This window comes from Salarias fasciatus, chromosome 23 (genome assembly GCF_902148845.1).
Source record: "Salarias fasciatus chromosome 23, fSalaFa1.1, whole genome shotgun sequence".
Taxonomy (NCBI): domain Eukaryota; kingdom Metazoa; phylum Chordata; class Actinopteri; order Blenniiformes; family Blenniidae; genus Salarias; species Salarias fasciatus.
In genome coordinates, this window is record NC_043766.1 from 36,223,549 (window position 1) to 36,249,168 (window position 25,620).

General features: G+C 44.1%; 3 protein-coding genes across 10 annotated transcripts in view; all 3 read left to right on the top strand.

The window, feature by feature from the left end:
• LOC115382192 (protein NLRC3-like) lies at positions 1–24,504 on the top strand. Of its 8 annotated transcripts, none has more exons than XM_030083879.1 (8): positions 1–253; positions 7,550–7,650; positions 9,213–9,356; positions 11,853–12,246; positions 12,846–14,661; positions 14,742–14,894; positions 20,662–20,741; positions 22,521–24,504. In XM_030083879.1, the coding sequence occupies exons 4-8, from the start codon at positions 11,970–11,972 to the stop codon at positions 22,805–22,807; spliced, it is 2,613 nt and encodes an 870-aa protein (XP_029939739.1). In that variant the 5' UTR covers positions 1–253; positions 7,550–7,650; positions 9,213–9,356; positions 11,853–11,969; the 3' UTR covers positions 22,808–24,504. The 8 variants fall into 8 exon arrangements, with proteins under 8 accessions (XP_029939739.1, XP_029939743.1, XP_029939741.1 ...); XM_030083883.1 differs by having other exon boundaries at positions 9,213–9,341; XM_030083881.1 differs by having other exon boundaries at positions 9,268–9,356.
• The window catches only part of LOC115382176 (NACHT, LRR and PYD domains-containing protein 3-like), a 1,518,151-nt gene that overhangs the window by 374,097 nt on the left and 1,118,434 nt on the right, over positions 1–25,620 (top strand). The window lies entirely within an intron of this gene.
• The window catches only part of LOC115382198 (NACHT, LRR and PYD domains-containing protein 3-like), a gene marked incomplete at its 3' end in the record, with an annotated part of 406,576 nt that overhangs the window by 327,028 nt on the left and 53,928 nt on the right, over positions 1–25,620 (top strand). The window lies entirely within an intron of this gene.

Here is a 25,620-nt window from a genome sequence, read left to right on the forward strand (position 1 = left end):
GTCCATCAATCATTGACTTGTTGAGGAGTGCTGCCATACAGATCACGTTGCCTGGCCTTAGTTCAGATGGACTGTGACGTTCTGAGGGCGTGTCAGAGCTGAACTACGTGGACTTGGACTCTTGGACTGGGAGGTGTCAGGGTGAGACGGCGTCCTCACATCAAGCAGAGACAGACAGAAGGACTGAGGAGGGACGGAGAGCAGCTTCTTCTCTCCAAAAGTGTCTGAAGAAGATGTGAAGAGAGTTGATCAGGTGAGAATCTCTGTCAGCTACAACAAAGCTTTCACAACGCTGTGTTGGACTGGATCTGACTGTGTGGCTGCTGGCTGTGTGTCTGTGTGTCTGTCCAGCCTACATTATGGACACCTGTTGTTCTAGTGGAGACACACATCAGGAACAGCCTTCAGATGTGTGTGTTTCTCTGTACTGTCACTGTGGGGTGCATTTCTTTACTTCTTCTGGTCGTATACAGAACAAACAACGTGATGTAGTCATTATACACAGAAGAATGAACAGTTTTGAACTTTGTCACTGCTCTGAATGTTTGGTCTAGTTTAGGAGAGTGTGTGGTGTGTGTTTGCAATCAGGCCTTTGGAGGCTTTGATCTTCAGAGATCAGGACTGAACTCAGCCTGATCGTCCTGCAGAGTGTCCCGGCCTCTTCATGAAGCGTCCTCTCACAGCTGCATGCACACCTGTCAATCACACTTTGACCACTTCACCTGGATGCACTGGCTGTCCAAAATAAAAGCCCAATGTCCTTCAAAATAAAATTTATTTACTATTAATAATCCATCTATCCATCCATTTTCTACCGCTTATCCAGGGCCGGGTCGCGGGGGCAGCAGTCTAAGCAGAAGTGCCCAGACTTCCTGTCCCCAGACTCTTCCTCCAGCTCCTCTGGAAGGATCCCAAGGCATTCCCAGGCCAGCTGAGAGACATAGTCTCTCCACCAGGTCTCCTGGGTCTTCCCCGGTTCCTCCTCCCTGTGGGACATGCCCGGAACTCCCCAGGGAGGCGTCCAGGAGGCATTGGACATTGGACATTGGACCCCTGTGGGTTTGTTGCTGTTTGGTTGTTAGTTTAGGATCACCATTTGGAGCAGTTTTATTTCTGCATTTTGTGTTGCTTTTGATTCATGGTGTTCCTTAGTTTGTGATGTAACCCTGTTATTTATTAAAACACCTCTTTCACTTTTAACATCTGGGTTTTTGTTTTGCTTCCATTTCCTCCTAAGAGCCGCAGACGTAACACAGGTGCACATATCCTTTTCTACAAGTCACATATTTCAAGACTGACACACTCACATTTTGCACTGATTGTTGCAGCGCACTAGGTGCAAAACATACCGTATTGGCCCGAATATAAGACGACTCTGATTATAAGACGACCCCTATTTTTCAAATATCCTTTTGGAAAAACAGAAATATGTTGAAGGTTCCTCATAAAAGAACTTTTTATTGTACAATTATTCTAAACTCAGAAACTCACAACAGAGATAACATTTCACATGACTGCAGTATTAACTAAAAAAATATATTCTCTTCTCAAAATAAGCAACAATAAGCAACAATTAAGAACCTCAAAGGTTCCCAACGGGAGCTCCTCCAGTGGGGTGGGAGCTGGGTGGGGGCTGGGTGGAGCTGGGCGGAGCTGGGCGGAGCCTTGGGGAGATGCTACATTCGACTACATGCTAGTTTTCCAAGATCACCAACCCTAGCTTTAATAGAAACGCCACTGACATACTAACGGAATAAGCATCTGCGTTGAAACTTAAAAACAAACTGACAAACTCACAAGTATCAATTTCACCTCTATCCTGAACTTCAACTAAGTATATTCGAGTACTGACAGGCAGATATTCTCTATGCTGTTTGAAATGAACCTTAGAAAAACAAACAGCAGCCACACTGCTCAGTCTTCTTCTCACACTGCTGTAGGCTTACACTCTGTCCAACTCACTACCTCCCCCTAACGGGGCGGCTGAGCCACTGCATGCAAACAGAGGCAGTACAGCTCACCGGGACTTTGGCTCCATCCAGTCCACAATTATAGCACCACCCCATTTTTGAGAATACCATTCCTGGAAAAAAATATTGTCTTAAATTGGGGCCAATATGGAACTTGTGCATCTGTGTCGTATGAAGTGAAGTTGCAGTGAGAATTTGAATATGTGCAAATCTGAATGTGAACTTGTGCAATAACTATGTGAAATACTTTACCAAGAAAACAGCAGTGTCATTTAACACACACACACAAATAGCTACTTACAACCACTCGAATCCTCCCCATGAGTCATAAGTATTTTTGTGTTGTATTTGTGTGAAGAAAAAAATCGGCACATACAAAAACTTATTTTACAAGTACACAACTCATAGAGAGTGTGACACCAAATTTGCTGATAGACATACAAATTCAATGTTACAGGTGCTCAAACATTTTGCACCTGAAATACCTTCATAAAGCTGAGCTTGCTGAAGAAAAAGAGGCGACTCAAACAGCAGGGTTCCTCAACCTGAGACACTGTAACCTTCCTGTCAGATGATCTGTGATTCGGGAGAAAAGGGAAGGATCATATGACCAATGCAGAATGTCTGGGGAGTACCAGCAATCATTTACACTGCTTTCTTTCCCTCTCTCTTTTTAACTGTAAATAGAATTTGATATTAATGTGACATTAAGTATGGCATTTGTTGCAGCTGCTGCCTCATCTGAAAGAGCTGAGTTAATGTGGTTGTGTAAATTCTCATGTTATTCATCCTCAGGTTAAATATTCTGATCATTCAGTTGATTAAGTCTTTGTTATTATTCAGTACTAATGAGCGTTGTTCACATTTCTCTTTTAAATGTTGATACTAAAGTTAAACCCACAAAACGTAAACAGAACCCAGTGATTAGTAAAGACTTCTAACACATTCATGACTTTTACAGGATCCTATAAACTTGAGGAGTCAATTAACTAATGGGTTTTATCCATCCATCCATCCATTTTCAACCACTTATCTGGGACCGGGTCGCGAGGGCAGCAGTCTCAGCAGAGATGCCCAGACTTCCCTGTCCCCAGACACTTCCTCCAGCTCTTCTGGGAGGATCCCAAGGTGTTCCCAGGCCAGCCGAGAGACATAGTCTCTCCAGCGTGTCGTGGGTCTTCCCCAGGGGTCTCCTCCCAGTGGGACATGCCCGGAACACCTCCCCAGGGAGGCGCCCAGAAGGCATCCTAAACAGATGTCCGAGCCACCTCAGCTGGCCCCTCTCCATGTGGAGGAGTAGCGGCTCTACTCCGAGCTCCTCCCTGGTGACTGAGCTCCTCACCCTATCTCTAAGGGAGCGCCCAGCCACCCTATGGAGGAAGCTCATTTCGTCCGCTTGTATCCGGGATCTTGTCCTTTCGGTCATGACCCAAAGCTCATGACCATAGATGAGGGTGGGAACGTAGACTGCCCGGTAAATCGAGAGCTTTGCCTTTCGGCTCAGCTCCCTCTTCACCACAATGGACCAATACAACAACCGCATCACTGCAGACGCTGCACCGATCCGTCTGTCAATCTCACGCTCCATCCGTCCCTCACTCGTGAACAAGACCCCAAGATACTTAAACTCCTCCACTTGGGCCAGAGTCTCTCCACCTACCTGGAGGAGGCAGGCCACCCTTTTCCGGTCGAGGACCATGGCCTCGGATTTGGAGGTGCTGATCCTCATCCCTGTCACTTCACACTCAGCTGCGAACTGCCCCAGTGCATGCTGTCGGTCCAGGTTCGATGAAGCCAGCAAGAAAACATCATCTGCAAAAAGCAGAGATGAAATCCTGTGGCTTCCGAACAGGACCCCCTCCGGCCCCTGGCTGCACCTAGAAATTCTGTCCATAAAGATTATGAACAGAACCGGTGACAAAGGGCAGCCCTGCCGGAGTCCAACATGCACCGGGAACAGGTCCGACTTACTGCGGGCAATGCGGACCAAACTCCTGCTCTGGTCATACAGAGAACGGACGGCCCTTAACAAGGGGCCCCGGACTCCGTATTCCCGGAGCACCCCCCACAAGACACCATGAGGGACGCGGTTGAACACCTTTTCCAACTCCACAAAACACATGTGGACTGGTTAGGGAAACTCCCACGAACCCTCGAGCACCCTATGGAGGGTATAGAGCGGGTCACTGTTCCGCGACCAGGACAAAAACCGCATTGTTGATCCTGAATCCGAGGTTCGAGTATCGGTCGAATCCTCCTCTCCAATACCCTGGAATAGATTTTCCCAGAGAGGCTGAGGAGTGTGACCCCCCCCCATAGTTGGAGCACACCCTCCGGTCCCCCTTTTTAAACAGGGGAACCACCACCCCGGTCTGCCAATCCAGAGACACTGTCCCCGACCATCACGAGATGTTGCAGAGACGTGTCAACCAAGACAGTCCCTGCACATCCAGAGACTTAAGGTACTTGGGGCGAATCTCATCTACCCCCGGTACCTTGCCACCGAGCAGCTTATCAACCACCTCTGTGACTTCAGCTTTGGTGATGGACGAGTCCACCTCTGAGACCTCAGCCTCTGCTTCCTCCACAGAAGACGTGAGACGGGATTGAGGAGGTCCTCGAAGTATTCCTTCCACCGTCCAACAATATCCCCAGTTGAGGTCAGCAGCTCCCCACCTCCACTGTAAACAGTGTTAGCAGAGACGTGCTTTCCCCTCCTGAGGTGCCTGACGGTTTGCCAGAATTTCTTCGAGGCCAACCGGTAGTCCTCCATGGCCTCCCCGAACGAAGTTTTTGCCTCCACAACCGCTCGGGCTGCAGTTCGCTTGGCCTGCCGGTACCCGTCAGCTGCTTCTGGAGTCCCATTAGCCAACAAGGCTCGATAGGACTCCTTCTTCAGCTTGACGGCAGCCCTTACTTCCGGTGTCCACCACCGGGTTCGGGGTTGCCACCACGAAAGGCACTGGAGACCTTATGACCACAGCTCCGGGCAGCTGCTTCGACAGTGGAGGTGGAGAACATGGTCCACTCGGACTCAATGTCCCCAGCCTCCCTCGGCACATGAGAGAAGCTCTCCCAGAGGTGGGAGTTGAAAACCCTGCTGACAGAGGGTTCCACCAGATGTTCCCAGTAGACCCTCACAACGCGTTTGGGTCTGCCAAGTCTCTCCGGTTTCCTCCTCCGTCAGCGAATCCAACTCACCGCCAGGTGGTGATCGGTCGACAGCTCTGCCCCTCTCTTCACCCGAGTGTCCAAAACACGCAGCCGGAGGTCAGATGACATGACAACAAAGTCGATCATCGACCTCCGACCCAGGGTGTCCTGGTGCCAAGTGCACTTATGGACACCCCTGTGCTCGAACATGGTGTTTGTTATGGACAAACTGTGGCTAGCACAGAAGTCCAATAACAGAACACCACTCGGGTTCAGATCAGGGAGGCCTGCGTCGCAATCACCCCCTTCCAGGTCTCACTGTCTCTGCCCACTTGAGCGTTGAAGTCCCCCAGTAGAACAATGGAGTCCCCAGTCGGAGCACTGTCCAGCACCCCTCCCAGGGACTCCAAGAAGGCCGGGTACTCTGCACTGCTGTTCAGCCCATAAGCCGAGACAACAGTGAGGCACCTATCCCCGACCTGAAGGCACAAGGATGCGACCCTCTGGTTGCTGTAAGCAAACCCACGCCAGCCCACCACCTCTCACCACGGGCAACGCCAGAGAAGTGGAGAGTCCAGCCCTTCTCAAGAGGTTGGGTTCCAGAGCCCAGGCTATGTGTGGAGGTGAGCCCGACTATATCTAGCCGGTACCTCTCAACCTCCCTCACAAGCTCAGGCTCCTTCCCCCAAAATGAGGTGACATTCCATGTCCCTAGAGCTAGTCTCTGTGTCTGAGGATCGGGTCGCCGGGCACCCTGCCGTCGGCTGCCACCCAATCCACATTGCACCTGGCCCCTACGGTTCCCTCGGCGGGTGGTGGGTCCAACGGAGGGCTGGCCCACGTCGCCACTTCGGGCTGAGCCCGGCCGGGCCCCATGGGCAAAGGCCCAGCCACCAGGCACTCGCTTATGAGCCCCAACCCCAGGCCTGGCTCCAGGGTGAGGCCCCCGGCTGTGCCATACCAGGCGATGTCATAGACCTCGATTGTAAATTCATCATAGGAGCTGTTGACCTGCCCTTCGTCTGACCCATCACCCAGGACCTGTTTGCTATGGGAGACCCTGCCAGGGGCATAAAGCCCCAGACAACATAGCTCCTGGGTTCACACGGGCGCTCAAACTCCCCCACCACTTTCAGATGGCAGGTCAGGGGGGAGTAATGGGTTTTACCATTAGGATAAACATGTAGCCAACAAAACCATAGAATTATCTGTAGAGGTGTGTTTTTTTAAGTTTTTATTCTTGTATTGGTTTGGAGCGGTGATTAACTGACCTTTGGTTGAGATTTCCAGTATGGATGGGATGTATGGCGGCGTCCTTGTCGGCCATCTTAACTGCAGGAAGGCTGAATGAAAAGCTGGAACATCTCAGAGTTTAAGACTCTTGTTGTCACTTTTCTATTCAGTGCTGCCACAACTGTGAGGTTATTTTATGTGTTTTCATGTGAAAAAGGACACATTTAATGTGTTATTTAACAGCATGACAGGTGCAGTTCCTACGTTCTTCCACCAGGGGGCGTGTCTACCCAGGTGAGCTCCAGCAGCAGCAGGACTGGGAGGCTGCTGAACCAACACAGCTGACGTCTCCTGACTGATTCTCCTGGATGAAACAGGACAGCTCACCTGCTGCTGGACACACAGGACGGGAGCCCCGGAGCATGAATGGAGAGATTTTATCAGGTCAGTGGAAGCAGATGTTAGATATTGATGACACCATAAAACCTCCATTGGCTCAAAGTTAATACTCTGAACAGTTTTTGAGAAGAGTACTTTCTACTCTCACTGAAGCTTTTTTAACTCCAGAACAACTTCAGCAGTGTCACAGAACGAGAACCTGAGTAGAAATCCTCAGGTCTCCTTCCTCCTCTGGTTTGACCACAGAGACTTGTTGCCTCCTCAGCCTCCCTCTGCTCTTCAGCTCAGTGGCTCCGCCTCCTACTGAGGAAGCTGACGCCGCCTCATTTGCATGCTGACAGTGATTGGCTGCTGAGCTGGAGGAGGGGGAGTGCTCTGTGGTCCTGCACACAGGAGAGGAAGAGATGGAACCTCTCATCTGAGTCTTTTCCAGAGTGTTTGTTTAGGAGGGAGTTGACCTCAGTGGAGAGCCAGCTCTGACACAAACACACACACACACACACACACACACACACACACACACACACACACACACACACACACACACACACACACACACACACTTTCTGAAGGGAGACAGTGGAATGCAGGGGGGTGGGGGTGGGGGGGTGTCCTGCAGGATTCTGTTTGCTGATGAAAAAGTTATTATTGGAGTCCAGTGATCTCAGAGCACTCTAACAGGAATTCCCCCCCCCCCCCCCCTTCCTGTTTCCTCTGCTCTCCTCCCTCCACCCTCTGCAGAACACGTGATTTCCCTGAAAGATAAGAAAAACTTTCTGCTGCATGTTTGTCAGAGCAGAATGTGAAGAACGGAGACAGAATGAAGACAGAGACGGACTGAAGCAGCTTCTTCTCTCCAGAAGAGTCTGAAGAAGACGTGAAGAGAGTTGATCAGGTGAGAATCTCTGTCAGCTACAACAAAGCTTTCACAACGCTGTGTTGGACTGGATTTGTCTGTGTGGCTGCTGGCTGAGTGTCTGTGTGTCTGTCCAGCCTACTTTATGGACACCTGTTGTTCTAGTGGAGACACACATCAGGAACAGCCTTCAAGTGTGTGTGTGTGTGTGTGTGTGTGTGTGTTCTCGTATTTCTATCCTTGTTGGGGCCAAATGTCCCCACAAGGATAGCAAAACGTGGAACGACGTGCCTTGTGGGGACCTTTTTCTGGTCCTAAGTAGGAGAAACAGTGTTTTCTTGACCATGTTGTTGTTACTGAAAAAAGTAAAAGTGCAAAAACATTTCTTTAGGGTTAGGCTTTGTTGTGGTGTGGGTTAGGGTTAGGGTTAGGGTTAGGGTTAGGGGCTAGACATGAATGGGAGTCAATAGACGGTCCCCACGAGGATAGAAATACGAGACCGTGTGTGTGTGTGTGTGTGTGTGTGTGTGTGTGTGTGTGTGTGTGTGTGTGTGTGTGTATGTGTGTGTGTGTGTGTGTGTGTGTGTGTGTGGTTAATCTGGGGAGACACTGATGCTCTTGATGTGTCTGTCCTCATTGACCTCAGTGGAGAGCCAGCCCTGACTGACACACACACACACACGCACGCACGCACGCACATTTCTTTGTTCAGAGGAGTTGTGTGTTCTTGTCATCTTCTTCAGTCCTCACACAATAGTCTCATGATTTTAACAGCAGTTTCTTCAGAGGCTGGGATGTTTTTATGGAGCTGGGTGGTTTTACATTGAGTTTGAACAGCAAGCAGGAAATAGTCACATGTTTCAGCTCTGTCAGTTATCAGAGTGAGACGGTGTCCTCAGATCAGGCAGAGACAGACAGAAGGACTGACAGTAGGACATAGAGGAGAAGACAAGTTCTCCTTGAACAGGAAGAACCCTGTAGAACCAGACTCAGAGGAGACTTTCTGTAGAACCAGACTCAGAGGAGACGTCCTGCTGTCCTCATTGGGTTGAGGGTCCAGCAGTAGAGACCAGGGAGGACAGAGACAGACTGTCATTAATGTTCTCTCTCCAGATGTGATGGAGGACGAAACCAGGAGCTTCAAGTTCTCCTGTCAGAGAACCTTGAAGGCAGAGCATCATGTTAAATGTAGTGAAACAGCTGTTTTGAGATCAACAACTCTATTCAGAAGTTTCATTTTTATGTTGGAGAGTTCGAGAAACATTTGATCTCTTGATGATTGGAAACAATCAGGACTTTGCTCTCAGGACAGTTTTTATTCTCCTGAAGACAGAGATAGTCCTTTTCTGTGTCTCCAACACTAAATGTTTTAAGAAAACAGCTCACACACTCAAACACAAATATAAATATATAGAAACACTGATCAATCTCAAATAAATAAATGAAACCATGGATTTAGCATGGATTTAGCACAGAGAGAGAACTCAGGAGTGCAGCATGCACATGAGGACGTCTCACTCTAGACACATGCTGGAGTCAACATGTAGACTACACACACTCCCTGTTTCCTCTGTCAACTCTCCTCCTCCTCCTCTCTGCAGGACACGTGATTTCTCTGAAAGAGGAAGAACCCATTTCCTCATATTTCCACCACAGGTTTGTCAGAGCTGGACGGTAGAAAGGAGACAGACTGAAGGACGAGACCAGCAAAGAGCAGCTTCTGGAAGAGAGTCTGAGGACAGCAGGTACACACACACACACACACACACACACACACACACACACACGCACACACACACACACACACACACACACACACACACACACACACACACACACACACACACACACACACACACACAAAATAGTAGGACCCATGAGTCCTCATTGAGCTTTATTTTTGTCGACTAAATTCAACACGGTTATCGGCAAACACTTTAACAGAAAAACAAAAAATTAAGATGAACAGCTGGAAACAGTGGACGAGAGAGGGAGAGAGAGAGAGAGAGAGAGAGAGAGAGAGCGATGAACAGACAGACATACTAACTGTTTCCTTTGTTCGGTGCAGGTGTGTGTTCATGTCATGTTCTTCAGTCCTCACACAATAGTTTTATGATTTTAAAAGAACTTTCTACAGAGGCTGAGATGTTTTTATGGAGCTGGGCGATTTTACACTGAGTTTGAACAGCAAACAGGAACTAGTGAGATAGGAAACAGGCCCCTCGCCCTCTCAGCCGAGCACATCTCTCTGATCCGCCATTTTAGCTGTTGTCTTTGGTTGGCCGCCATTTTGATCTGGAGTTCCATCCCCCGGTCCTCCATCTCACCTCTCAAACCATCCCTCTCCCTCACACACACACACACACACACACACACACACACACACACACACACACACACACACATTCTTACAAGCGCGACTTGTATAGACATGTAGATAGAATTGTGTGTTTGGTTTTGCTTCATTGTTAATAAATATATTTTTTGGAATCGCTTGTCAATAATGTTTCACAGTTATGATCAACATGTCGATCTCTTCTGTCCAAGAACTCCAGATTCCTTCTGGTTCTACTGTTAAAATTTGGCAATTTTTAATAATCTAACTGTTCGTCCAAATTCCAAATTAATAGCTTAACCAAGTTTATGAGACTGATTACAACGAATTGGCTCTTTTCCTAAAAAACGTAGGTGGTGCCCCGAGGTTATCTGATGAAATCAGATCCAAAATTCTTGAATTAATAGATATCTTTGATAAGTCTTTGTGCCTGCCATGACAAGGCGCCAAGATTACTCTCCTAGTCGGACCTTGTCAGGTGTCGATATTTTAATTTAATTATTCTTCTGACGTGAAAACTTTGCCGGAAAACTCGTCCCGCACCGTTTGGAGCAGCACCACAAAAGTCACATCAAAACGTGTGTAAATTCTGGGAGTGGTGTGCTATGACTTCTGTCGCCGTTTCTGTGAAAAATTGCCCAGAAAATTGCCCAAAACCAGAATTTTTTTCCCATTGATTCCTCATAGACTGTCATCTTCTTCAGTCCTCACACAATAGTTTTTTGTTCTTAATATCTTTCTACCCACAAGCTGGATGCATGGCTCCAGGAAATACCAGGACCAACATCTAAGACAGGGGTGCTCAATCCTGTTCCTGGAGAGCCCCTATCCAGCATGTTTTAGTTCTCTCCCTGCTTCAACACACCTGAATGCAATTATTGTGTCATTGTCAAGCACCTAACAAAACACAATGATGAGCCTGTCATTGCATTCAGGTGTGTTAAAGCAGGGAGAGAACTAAAACATGCTGGATAGGGGCTCTCCAGGAACAGGATTGAGCACCCCTGATCTAAGGTCTCAGTCCTGAAGAGCGCAGTGCTAGAACAGCTAAGATCCTGCAGGAGCCTCACTCTCCCAGGACTCTGGTAGATCCTGCAGAACCCTCCAGCTCCCAGGCCTCTAGTAGATCCTGCAGAACCCTCCAGTTCCCAGGCCTCAGGTAGATCCTGCAGAACCCTCCAGCTCCCAGGACTCTAGTAGATCCTGCAGAACCCTCCTGTTCCCAGGCCTCTGGTAGATCCTGCAGAACCCTCCAGTTCCCAGGACTCTAGTAGATCCTGCAGAACCCTCCAGTTCCCTGGCCTCTGGTAGATCCTGCAGAACCCTCCAGCTCCCAGGCCTCTAGTAGATCCTGCAGAACCCTCCAGTTCCCAGGCCTCTAGTAGATCCTGCAGAACCCTCCAGTTCCCAGGACTCTAGTAGATCCTGCAGAACCCTCCAGTTCCCAGGCCTCTGGTAGATCCTGCAGAACCCTCCAGCTCCCAGGACTCTAGTAGATCCTGCAGAACCCTCCAGTTCCCAAGCCTCTGGTAGATCCTGCAGAACCCTCCAGTTCCCAGGCCTCTGGTAGATCCTGCAGAACCCTCCAGCTCCCAGGCCTCTGGTAGAGGACCCGAGTTGGAAGGAGATACTGCCCAGGAGGGGCAAGAACAGTTTTTTTTTTTTTTTTTTTACATATACACACTTTCCACGCCATGTTGTTGATCACAAATCCTTCAATTTGAATAAAGTTTTAAGGTTCTATGTAATGACTGAAGTTCAGTGGTTCAATCTCCATCAAGAATAAGCCTGTATGATAAAGTTCGTGCTTGTCACACAATTCATCAAACATTATGTTTGAATAAATTGTGAAACAACAGAATGACTGAGATGGAGCTCATGAGGATTTTCTCTTTGTGTTTTTCAGAGTCAAACATCTCAGCTGAATCAAACATGTCAGCTCCTCACCGTGGATTTTCCAGGGACTCTATGAACACAGAGTGAAAGATCAGTGAGATAAATCAGGCTCTTCACAAGGTCAAAGATGAGCTCAGATCCAGAAGTCCTCCTGGGAATTCTGGATCATTTGTTAATAGATGAATTTAAAAGGTTCAAGTTCCATTTGAGCAACATCGGGGTCTTTGAAGGATGCAGAGCAATCCCAGCAGGACAACTGGAGACACTGGACAAGCCGGACACAGCGAGTCAGATCCACCAGACCTACAGCAATCATGCTCCTGAAGTCATGAAACTGGTTTTAGAGAAAATAGGGAAAACACTTATATGGGATGAACACACCATAAACATCTCAGAACCTGAAGGTAAGTACTGGAAACATTAAAACTTGGTGTTATAACTCACATTTGCACAACATGAAACAACAGAGATGAATCATTTCAGGAAAAACTCCAATAATGACCAGCTGTCTTCTGCTTTCACACTGGTTGATCTTTTTGTTTTTCTCTTGTTAACACTCAGTTTAAAAAGATAAATGACCTTACAGTGGCTCTCTCACAAAAACGACAAATCTTTGTCATCAATGCTGAAAATCAGATTATGGTTTCTGGATGACATTTTGTACCGAGTCTGACATTCACAGTCCAATCAGCTGAAGAGAAAAACAAACACAGGAGAAAACAATTCATGATTCTATGTTACTTAACCTCTTAAGGAACACCTATTGTGAGTTGATTACCTGTGATTATACAAACCCAAATGTCAAAGCTAAGACCTGCTAGTTTCTGGTGATGTGTGTATGAAGTTTGCTAGTACAACCAAACTTATTGTAGAGCAGTTCTGACATGACTCATTTTCTCTCTCTCTCTCTCTCTCTCTCTCTCTCTCTCTCTCTCTCTCTCTCTCTCTCTCTCTCTCTCTCTCTCTCTCTAACTCTCTGTCTCTCTTGGAAAAAAACAATAAGGGGTTCATTTGTCAGCAAAATCTCGGGAGTGTCAAGAGAAACTCAAGTCCAACCTGAAGAGGAGGTTCCAGTGTGTGTTTGAGGGAGTTGCGATACAAGGAAAGCCGACCCTCCTGAACCAGATCTACACAGAGCTCCACATCACAGAGGGAGGGGCTGCAGAGATCAATCAGGAACATGAGGTCAGACAGATTGAAGCAGCATCCAGGACAGCAGACAGAGCAAAGACAAGCATCAGACCAGAAGACGTCTTGAAAGCCCCACCTGGAAGACCTCAACCAATCAGAACAGTGCTGACAAAGGGAGTGTCTGGCATTGGGAAAACATTCCTGACACAGAAGTTCACTCTGGACTGGGCTGAAGACAAAGACAACCAGGACATCCACTTCATATTTCCATTCACCTTCAGAGAGCTGAATGTAGTGAAGGAGAAGAAGTTCAGCTTGGTGGGGCTTGTTCATCACTTCTTCAATGAAACCAAAAAGGCAGGAATCTGCAGCTTTGAAGACTTCCAGGTGGTCTTCATCTTTGATGGTCTGGATGAGTGTCGACTCCCTCTGGACTTCCACCAAACTGAGTTCCTGACTGAAGTTACAGAGTCCACCTCAGTGGATGTTCTGCTGATAAACCTCATCAGGGGGAAACTGCTTCCCTCTGCTCGCCTCTGGATCACCACACGACCTGCAGCAGCCAATCAGATCCCTGCTCACTGTGTGGACATGGTGACAGAGGTCCGAGGGTTCACCGACCCCCAGAAGGAGGAGTACTTCAGGAGGAGGTTCAGAGAGGATGAGCAGGCCAGCAGGATCATCTCCCACATCAAGACCTCTCGAAGCCTCCACATCATGTGCCACATCCCGGTCTTCTGCTGGATCACTGCTGCAGTTCTGGAGAAGGTGTTGAAGAGCAGAGATGGAGGAGAGCTGCCCAAGACCCTGACTCAGATGTACATCCACCACCTGGTGGTCCAGGCCAAAGTCAAGAAATTCAAGTTTGATGGAGGAGCTGCCACAGATCCACACTGGAGTCCAGAGAGCAGGGAGATGATAGAGTCTCTGGGAAAACTGGCTTTTGATCAGCTGCAGAAAGGAAATCTGATCTTCTATGAACCCGACCTGACAGAGTGTGGCATCGATCTCAGAGCAGCCTCAATGTACTCAGGAATGTTCACACAGATCTTTAGAGAGGAGAGCGGCCTGTACCAGGACATGGTGTTCTGCTTCATCCATCTGAGTCTGCAGGAGTTTCTGGCTGCTCTTCATGTCCATCAGACCTTCATCAACTCTGGAATCAACCTGCTGGATGAACAACAGCAACCATCCAGGTGGTCAAACCTCTTGAAGCAGAAACCGAAACTCCACCGTCTCCATCAGAGAGCAGTGGATGAAGCCTTGAAGAGTCCAAATGGACACCTGGACTTGTTCCTCCGCTTCCTCCTGGGTCTTTCACTGGAGACCAATCAGAGCCTCCTTCGAGGTCTGCTGAAACAGACAGGAAGTAGCTCACAGTCCAATCAGGAAACAGTCCAGTACATCAAGAAGAAGCTGAGTGAGAGTCTGTCTGCAGAGAGAAGCAGCAATCTGCTCCACTGTCTGAATGAACTGAATGATGGTTCTCTGGTGGAGGAGATCCAACAGTCCCTGAGATCAGGAAGTCTCTCCACGGATAGACTGTCTCCTGCTCAGTTGTCAGCTCTGTTCTTCATCTTACTGTCATCAGAAGATCTGAAGGTGTCTTTCCTGAAGAAATCCTCTGCTTCAGAGGAGGCTCTTCAGAACCTGCAGATTTCAGTGTTCAAAGACTCCAGCAACGCTCTGTACGTACTTCATGAATAATTGTGGAGAACTGAGTCCATGATGTCCAGTCAGTTGGTTTTCATTGTTGCTTCTTCTTCAGGTTGATCTGCGCTGGTCTGTCAGAGAGAAGCTGTGGAGCTCTGTCCTCACTTTTCAGCTCTCAGTCCTCCGGTCTGACACATCTGGGCCCGAGTAACAACGACCTGCAGGATTCAGGAGTGAAGCTCCGTGATTTCATCCATACTTCATGTCGGTACGCATTCCATGCACACACAACACCAAATTAACAGTAATTGACCATTCACTGTTGAGGGAAGCTGGAGTCTATCTGGCAAGACTTTAAAAAAACCAGAGAAGCAGTCCAGCATGTGCATAATGACAAGAAACGCCTGAACTAACATCTCAAAAACTGTGGGTATGAAAATGCACATCCGCATTTTCAGAAGAATTGACAAAAATCAGCCGACGCACTCTTGAGCACAGAGGGATCCACGAGGACAAACACACACGATGGTTGAAGTCAGTTTTACTTCACATGCACAAAAGCACATTATGCGGATATGCGGATGTGGACAGCATAAATGGGCTTATAAAATTATGACTTTACAACTGTCTTGTCAACAAGCAGATTTAGCTGTACCTGATTTGAGATTCTATAACTGTTCCTGTATCACCTGAATAATCTGGACTCACTACAATCTCTTTTAAAATCTGAAACAGGTATGACTGGTTCCACTCTACCTACTCCTTAATGAGTAAACTAACTCCCTGTGGATCCATCATAACACTATACAGAACTATCAGAACCTCATAAGAACAAAATATCTTGTGAAACACATTTCAGCCTTTGCATTAAGGCTCCATACTGTTGTTTGTCAAGTAAAAATACACATCACTCATAGTTCTTATATACAGTGATTATATATTACAATATGAATAAACAGATGAACAAAGAAATAAGGAGAAAAGAAGAAAAAAGAAAAGAAATAAAGAAATATAGCATTGTGAAAGTTCTTGTAGCTGATGCACTCAAGGGATTCCAAATGCAGTTTTTACAGCCTTATTATTGTTAGAGGTGATAACTGACTGGGCATATACCTCAAATTCACTATAATACAAAACAAGATTTGGTTTTTAATTTGCAAACTTGTACTTGTGTATTTGAAATTTTGCAAAATGACCAGTACATTAATTAAAAATGCTTTCTCTTGGGTTACCTTTCATTTGAAGTTTCCAAAAACAACATGCTCATCATGCACAATGTGGTTCTAATGTACTTTTTCTGTTACAAAACTGGCAAAGTCTTTCCGAATAGAACCAACAACTTGTATCAATATTGTGTTTGAATTTTATCAAAAATGTGTAACAGGATAATAGTTTTTTTTTTTTTTTTGCAAAATTTTCCAACTGAATGCCTTACTTTTATCATAAATCATGTATTTTCTGTGGTAATAGGCAATTTACAATTAATTTAGAAGAGGAGAGATAGATTTTTATTTTTATTTTTTTACACAAACTTCTCAATTTCAGCAGTGCCCATCATTCGTGACTCAGAAATAAAATATATATATATATATATATATATATATATATATATATATATATATATATATATATATATATATATATATATATAAATAAGTAAATTAAAAAAAAGCTTGTCCAAGCATTTTTTTAAAGAAACATTTTTCTGTTATGCAGGATGTCTCCTTTGTAGATGCAGGATGTCGTAACAGTGAGGAGAAAAGTGTCTGAAATAGGGATTGACGGATCATTGGCCGAGCCGGTCAATAGTGCCTATTCGGCATTTTGATGAAGATCAGCTTCGGGATTTTTTAATTGAACGGCTGATAAGAGATGAATATGAAAGGTGATTATTTTGTTTCAGATGCAGCCGCATGTCTCTGTCTGGAGTCTTCTCTGCCTCTGGCATTGTCCCACCTACAGCACCATCTGATTGGTTACACTCAGAGCCGGCAGGGCTCACAGCCAATCAGCTCAGTGCCTGCAGGGCCATAGATAAATGTGCATAGAGCCATAACTATATGTGCATAGAGGAGAGGCAAGCAGAAGCTTTATCAGTGAAATGGCGCTCTGGCCAGAAGATTTGTCTCCTGACTGGCAGATTCATCATTAAAGGCTGAATTCTGCTTTCCACACGGACGAGACGCCGTAGAACACAATAAATCACAACATGCATTATGAAAAAAAAGGTCCCGCTAGCTTAATGCTAACTTGTGTGGGAAAACCCATTGACATGCTAACAGTAAGCTCAAATATTTATTGAACTTGCTGGAATAAATTATATTAAGTAACATTTCTCTTCGTAAATACAAAACAAACACCACTCATTTCAGTACTAATGTACATATAATTCCCTCACTTAGAAAAAAGATGGATGAACAATAATGAAAAACTGAAAAGTCTGTCATTAGCCTACAAAGCAAAAACAGGGAGGAGAGACAGATGCCTGAGGGACTTTGCACCATTTAACAATTTTGACACCAATATTTTGATAACAATATTTTCACTTTTACTGCAAATGATCATTGGCTATAAATATCGGCTTTCAGCCTCATTGACTACCAATAATCAGTATTGGAATTGACCCTAAAAAAACAAATCAGTCTATCTCTAGTTTGTGCACCAGTTTCCGAGACAACAAAGCCTGTTGATGACATTCAGACAGGAGCATCTTCTTTATTTCGTAACAGCAAAATAGAAAGAAAGGGATTCCTGATTAAAGACATATTCTGGAAAATCCATAAGGACAGCTTGTTTTTAGGAGAAAAAAATTAACTCTTTCATTGTAAACACACAACTGAAGATGAGATTGAAGATAATTTAAGTTAAAAAAAAAATAAAACCCCCTTTTTTCCATTTGGTCAACTCGAAATCTTTATGGTTTTAGAATCAAGAGACAAAGCCGGATACACCAATCTGGAGATCCCATCTGCCTTGGGAATAAGAACCCTTCCTTTTGAAGATAAATCCCTTTATAGCTAAAGATTACATTTGTTCTGGGCTTTCTTAATCCTTGGTTCAAGGCTGAGAAAGCATCTCTCCTGTTGATTTTTAGTGATCACAAGACCAATATAATTCATTAATAATAATAATTCAATTCTAATACAAGTGTCAAAGACAGACTGATTTTCAACAATAATTCAATTGAGAACCCTTTTAAATGTTTAAGCTAAAATTAGTTCAAAGATTTTATAATTATTGTTGAGCAACGTGATCGGCCTTCAGTTATCAATGAAAACCAAGTCCTTTTCTAGTTTGGGTATCAGTGTGATTAGACCTTGGGTAGGGGTGTGACGAGACAGCTCACGAGATGAGACGAGACATGATATTGGGGTCAGGAGATTTCCACTTCACTTTTAAGAAAACTAAAATGACAAAATACATGACTGGAAAAACAGACTTTGTTTATTTAATAGTCACAAAACAATACAGGTGCATTTTCTTGCCAGAAGTATACCAGAGAAGACGACACGAAGCACAGAGCTCCACACTCCCATGATCTGTAAACAAAGGCAACACAAGAAGATGAAGCTTTATTAAACCAAGTAACATCAACAGCTTCAGCAGGACACTGGGAAGATGGACTTAAAAACTGTATTTAGACCATATTTTGTCCATTTTCCTGTCTGCTCAGACTGGAATTTGCCAGAAAAACTAGACCATTGTCCACGTTTGGCAAGGCGTCCCCTCTGTGAGGTCACAGTCTGATCAGCTGCCGCCTCATGCTCACTAGACAGCTTTTCATTTAAATGAGAAATATCGTTATGATTTCATCTCGTGTCACACCCCTAACCTTGGGTCAAGCTCACTGGATGAGTTTTATTTTAGATACTTTCAAGAAACTCTTTAAAAAAGTGGTTTGAGTCTCAGCTGCAGAAGGCAGAGGGAGACTGAGGATTGTGTTTTAAAAACAGATATTTGTTATGGAAAACCGTCTTGAGTTGAGTGCCAGAGAGTTGAGTCCTCCAGAGAAGGTGGTGCAGGGCTGAAAGTAATAATAAAATAATCTGGAACGTGGCAGCGATAGGTGAACAGCTGAGGCTGACTGGCAGATTGGAACAGGATGGTTGCTTTGACTGGGCTGTCTTCAGGCTGGAAATGCAGAAGCGATGCAGTGTTAATCTTGAGTTCAGGTTGCCAGGAGCAAAAAAAACCCATCAAAAAACTGACTATAGTCTGAGTTGCAATCCAACGCCGGAGTGCAGTCCAATGGCGTGTTTCCACCGGCCCTACTCTACTCGGCCCGTCTCCACCTCTTCGTGCCCGGCTCGACTCGGCTCGGCTTGGTTGTGTCTCCACCGGCCTTGTTCGTCTCCATGGATAACATTTTCAGTGGGCGGGGAAATGAGAAGGCAAGAAAAACGGCGGTGCTTTGGGTATCGGGTTTCAATTGAGCCAAATCAAGAGAGCCGAATCAAGTAGAGTAGAGTAGGGCCAGTGGAAACACGCCATAACGCCTGCTTTTCTGGATGCCCACTTCATCAGAAAGGTGATTCCACTCCCAGATGCAGATGAACTCAATTCCAGTGGCCACAAAGTGCAGGGTGTAGTCACTCTACTGTGACTGGCGCGTTCAGTCCACCTGCTCACAAATATTAGGCTGCATGCTGTGGATCTGAAGGGATTCATCGTTTTCATTCACAGACAGGTGGATGATGAGTTTTACATGACACGGACAAACGTCCATCCAGCAGATACATGGACACAGAAAGCATGAGTCAGCCTTCATGCTACAACTGCAGATGAAGAAACCTCAAGTTTAACTGTTTAGATTGTCCGCTTTTTTACATAACGGAGAATTGTACATCCAGGATCAAAATGCTTTCTAAACTAGAGTTTCATTTAAAGCAGACGGTAAAAATTCAAGAGACTTTAATTGGGAAGGATCTGTGCACTGTCGCCTTTAAGTGAAGGTAAAACCACAAAAATGGGTTTTGAAGAGGCATCATCTTTTCTAAATATGAATATTTCACTGTGCATTTAGTTATTTAATATTCTATCCATCCCCATCCATGGATGGATGGATTTCATCCTGACTTATTTCATAAAATAAAATAACTAACAATAATAATAATAATAAATTCTGTTTTGTTAATATCGTATTCTATTCTGCATGTATAAACTGTAAGGAATGTTACTATTGGATTAATAAAGGAGGCCTGAATGATGAGGCAGTAGTTAGCACTATCACCTCACAACAGGAAGGTCATTGGTACAAGTACTGGCTGGGGGGGTAGAGTTGCATGTTCTGCATGTGTGTTTTTTTACCCACAGGCCAAAACATGCATGTGGGATTAACTGGTGACTCTGAATTTCCCATGGATGTAAAGTGGGTGTGTGTGGATATCTGTCTCTGTGTGTTTGTCCTGTGATGGACTGGAGACCTGTCCAGTATGGATCCTGTTCCCACTCCTGAGATTGACTCCAGCCAATCCTGCAAAGGATGAGACAGTATGGCTGATTAAAGTGCTTTATCTCTATTTAGAAAGAATACCTAAATAAGGCCTGAATTAACCCTTGAACTGCTTCAAATGGTGAAACATTTTCACTGCTGGGATAACTATTTGTAAATCTGATTCTGATTAAATCAATACCCAGAAACCCATACCTCACCATGTAGGAACCAGGCCACATGTCACTGTGCAGTACCCATACATAGTGTCTGTCCATGCACTGTGTCAGGTGTACTGTGGACTATAAGGCTGCTGGAGGTGTGTAGTGTTGATCCTATGGCTGTGTGGAGGAGGCTCATGGTGGCAACACATTGCCTCTGCATATTGTTTATATGTGGACTATGAATTATGCTTTGTGGTGTTTGATAAGTAGTTTTAATGGTCCTTGATGTCGGTGAGTACCTGAAGGTTAGTACTCATTCTCGTCCTTTAAAATGTTATCAATACAGCCACACAATCAAGTCTATGATGCACAACAAGACTTCTTACACTATTAACTTTCATTTAATGCCTTTTTTATTATTTTTTTTTCCAATTACCTAGGTCAGAAAGTGAAAGGGCGGCTGAATCCTCACCAGACGTACCTTCATCCAGTTTGTCGTCATCACGCCAATCATCACATGGCAAGTATTGTATCATCTACTGGAAGATACTTAATAATCTGTGACCCTTATGTATCCCATGCGAGTAACACACTCACTTGAAACTTGGGGCAATATCAGTCATTGATTATGTCATGATTAAATATAAATAAGATTCTATGGATTGTTTTCACTGGTTTGTAGTGTTCTCATCATAATGTGGTGATGTATATATATATATATATATATATATATATATATATATATATATATATATATATATATATATATATATATATGTGTGTGTGTGTGTGTGTCTAACTGTTATGAACCCGTCCCGGCAAGAACACACTCTGAGGCACGTCTGAGATGATGTGATTCTTTATGAGTAGCTGCAATGAGCATATGAAAACACAAAAAGCATGTGGTTAGCACCTCCACTGGCACGTGACAACGGCAGCAGCGGACTACAAGACTGCTCCAATATATAACATGGAAGTCTTTTACATTATAATGAAATACATCGCAAGATCGGATTTTTACATCACTTCATATAATGGTTTTAACAGTAGACATTTACCAGGTGATCGTATAGTGGTTTTAACATTAATGCTTTTAACAATGAACTTCATACAATAGATCTTAATTTGTTTTTAACCATCATCATCCCTTTTTATACTTTTTAGATTGAAAATGTAAGTACAGAGAAGTAAATAGTAAATAGAAACTACAAGAGAACAACCATTATTCAAAATCAAAACAATAATATGGCTTACAGTTCCCCCTAGTGGTCACTAGAAAATATTACAATGCACGTTGTTTCCATAATGGCGGACGGCGCAACAGACAATACAACTCTCTGAATGCCTGACTAATTACAATGAATACAAAACATTTAATGCAACAACAACATTTACCTGGAATGAGCACATGAAAACACAAAAACCATGTGGTGAACACCTCCACTGGCACGACATCTACAGGGAAAGAATAGAGTTGACTTAAAGGAATACTCCACCCAAAAAACGATTTGGCCTAATTTTCTACTCACCCTCATGCTGAGAAACACTCTGGAGCACTTTTTTGACGTTTCAAATGCAGTTGGAGATGTTTGGGGACTTTCGTAGTCAACAAATAGGGACCGACAGAGCCCGACAGAAAAAAACGGTCCATAAAGTCCACAAAAACGTGCCCATTTTCCTTCATACTGCTCGTCCGCTGTAATCCAAGTGTCCTGAGCGCGTAACGTCCATAATTAATTCCTAACGAGGTCATTTAGTACATTTTAAGAGCCCAAACAGTGCGCTCTGGTACAGCTCAGGTGCATGTCTGCGCGTGCACCCTGAACTACGGAAGCCGCGGCAGACCAAGCAACACCAAAAACACAAACTAAACCCAGAGCAAGGCACGTACACCAGCACCGTCTCAACAGTCATTATCAGGTCAGGTTGAAATAAACTGGTCTTCTTCAGAAAGACACACACACATATATTCTTCTCAGTGTACTGCTTTGTTACTAATGCTCTTTGTCTCCTTTTAAAATATACTATGGATTTATGGCTTTGTATAGTGATTTTATCAAAATCCAAATTTATCAAAATATCAAAACATTGCTCATTGACCCAATCAAATGACCTATTTTCATGAATAGCTTTTCGTTCATATTTGTAAAGGAGAAACTTTAAAACAGTTTCTCAGTCCAACAGCTTATCTTTTGATGCAAAGAGTAAAGTTTTTCTCATCAATGAAATCAGGCTCTCAGTCTGTGTTCATCAAACTAATAATTACTGATTGGAAATTATTTTCTGCCTCATTCCCCAGGTGATTCACGAACACAAGAGAGGAAGAAGAAGCTCCTCTCCATACGGACAGACTTCATTGGCAGAGTGTCCAGGTCTGTGGTGAAAGGTCTGCTGGATGTCCTTCTGGAAGAGGAGGTCATAAACTTTGCTGAAAAGGAGGAGATCCAAGCCAAACAGCTTGAACGAGACACAGCAGAGGCACTGATTGACATGATACTGAAGAAGGGAGACTCAGCTTGTAAAATAATGATCGATGCTTTTTGTAAATCAGATCGATATTTGTCTGCCGATCTGAACCTACCGTAACAAGACGAAGCAGCGTCTCCGTGTCTGATGTCTGTGGCGACAATAGGTTGGATGAGGAGCAGAGAGGAATCAGGGGGCTGAACCATTCTTTTCTTTCTGAAGGCTCCAGGTGATTCTTTTCTATTACTAACCAGCAGGACCTGCTTCTTCAGGAGTCTGTTATTGATCCATGAGCTCCATCAGTTTGACTTGAAACATGTTTTAAAAACTGGAAATGTGGCTGGTTGGACACTACATGGTCAGATTATTCCTAAACGATGTTCCATTCACGTCTGTCGAGGTGAAAATCCTCTGCCCGTCTCCACGGTGCCGCTCTACCCGAGGCTTCCCTTCCAATCACGCCTCGATCCCACAGAGCCTTTTTGGATCCCAAAATCAAGGTGTACAATAAGGGCTTGTGGCTTTTAGTGTGTGAGTTGATTTCAGTAAGATGTTGTTTCCCTGACACAGAATTCTGGTCCTTGAGTCCCTGGTCTACCCGAAAGTAGCATCCAGCCAGCAAAAGGCGATGTCTAATCTCTGTGTGTGTATACATGATCCCTCGCTCGCAGGCGGGGTTCTCAAGCTATAGTTCTCTGTAGTTTCCCATCATCGCCCCGTCATGCCATCCTCACTCCCAGGCTCCTGGGTCAGTCAATCTCCGGCTTTCCGTCCTTCGCTCCCCTGGATGTTATCTGCAAAGAGCCCAAAACAAAGAACCCTCCCCGGGACTTTGAGTGCTTTTCTCAGGGTCATAACTAGAGTTTATCAAAACCTACACAAGCAAGCTTATTGCATTCGTATCATAGCACTTTTACCCTCGAATATCATATGTAAGCAAGCAAGCATTAGAATAAGAATATTAGAAATAAAATTAATTCCCATAGGTCCAAATATTCTTCCAGCCTATTTACTGAGCCTGTAGAATGTTTGAGGTTGTGTGGAGATTATTCTGGACAGCATTTGACCCTGATCTGAGTTGTGGCAACAACAGCATTTACATCAAGCAGCAAATTGGTCCACTGCCATGCTGATCCAGAGTCGACTATGGACAATCATGCAAATAATCGCAATTACACATTTTACTCAATCGACAGCCTTAACTTTGATCATTATTGTTTACAGTTTCCATTTATTGCTGTTGAATATTTGTGAATTTTATCTCTGTGGATTATTTTTATTTGCCATTATTTTATTCCTATGAAAATTTCTTCTTCCTGCACTCAGCCTTGTTTGTTCCTCCCGGGCTTCTGCCACTTCCCCCCTCAGTACTGATCCACACTGCTGAGGATAGTGAAGGGATAACAAGCTACTCTGAAAATATATTGTTTTATTCTGTGCATTTAGTCATTGACGTTTAATCCTTTGATGCAAATTGTTTACTGTTGTATATTACGTTGTCAAGCTGTTTTGAGTTGTATACGTTTAACAGACATTTGTAAGTACTGTTTGTTGGTACCATCTGCCACTAAAGGCTCTTATTTTTCAGTTACAGAAGGAAAGACGTTGACGCAACACTGACAGTGGAAGGTATAGAGATCGAAAGAACAAATGAAATTAAGTTCTTGGAAATCTATATGGAATATATCTATATGGAAATCCCATATAGAGTACGTTAAAACTAAGATTTCTCAAACCATTGCTGTTCTGTACAAATTGAAAGAGTCACTTCACAATAATTCTTTGTTTCTGTTGTACAATTCATTGATTATACCATATCTGACCTACTGCGTTGAAGTCTGGGGAAATGCTTGTAAGACCTACATTGAACCACTCTTCCTCTTACAGAAACGAGCAATTCGTGTGGTGAATGGAAGTGGTTACAGAGACCACACGAACCCAATATTTATAAAATTGAAATCCTTAAAAATGAAAGAACTGGTAGAACTCAACCTTCTTAAAACAATGTATAAAGCTCACCGGAAAAAAATACCATTTAATTTACAGAATAGATTTGCAAAGCGAGACAGTCAATATAGATTAAGAGGCACTGAAGTTTTCAAACGACCGGAATCAAGAACCAAATTGAAAGAAAGATGCATCACAACAAAAGGAATCAATTTATGGAATAAACTTGACAGTGAAATTAAGAGGTCTCAGTCCATTCACATCTTCAAGAAATGTTTAAAAGCACAGTTATTGGGAGGGCACGACTCTGTTTTAAAGAATGGTCACACTTAGAATTGATTGTTTCTTTTGAAAATATTTCATTAAGGTTTTTTTTTTCTTTTTGTATTTACGTTTTGGGAAATGGTTGTATTTGATCTGTAATTATTTGTGAAATGGTCGTATTTGTATTTTGATTTAGTGAAATGGTTGTATTGAATTTTGCATTTTTTTTTTGTGATATGTTAACAAATCTTGACAAATTGTCATTTATTTTATGTTGATAGGGGCAGACTTCATAAGTCTCACTTCTTTCTGTTCCTTTTCATTTCTTTCTTTTAAAAAAAGAATGAAACAAATAAAATCAATCAATCAATTTGCATGCAGCACAGCTCAGGTGAACATTTCTTTTTGTTTGCATGTTCAGAAGGAGAGTGCAGACAGTCAGGTGACTCATGGTTTTTTTTTTTTTTTTTTTTTTTTTGTAGAGGAAAAGACTGGAGAACATCGAAATGAGTCGTTTCGTTGCTTCCTTGACATTCTGACCACATCTAAATAACCTTGGGTTACATAAGCATAAATATAACATCTACTTCCCTTGCTGACAGCAACATGACCCTAAACATATTTATTGATCACTTCTCTTTAATGTAATGCCTATTAAAGGTGTTTTGTTGTGCTTCAAAAGCAAATATGAACAGACAGTGGACCAGGTCCAGGTCTCAAAC

Coding starts and splice junctions, on each gene's coding strand:
- LOC115382192 (XM_030083879.1), top strand. CDS start 11,970: ATGAGCTCAGATCCAGAAGTCCTCCTGGGAATTCTGGATCATTTGTTA. Junction 14,895..20,661: donor TTCATCCATACTTCATGTCG/GTACGCATTCCA, acceptor CCAATTACCTAG/GTCAGAAAGTGAAAGGGCGG. Junction 20,742..22,520: donor ATCACGCCAATCATCACATG/GCAAGTATTGTA, acceptor CTCATTCCCCAG/GTGATTCACGAACACAAGAG.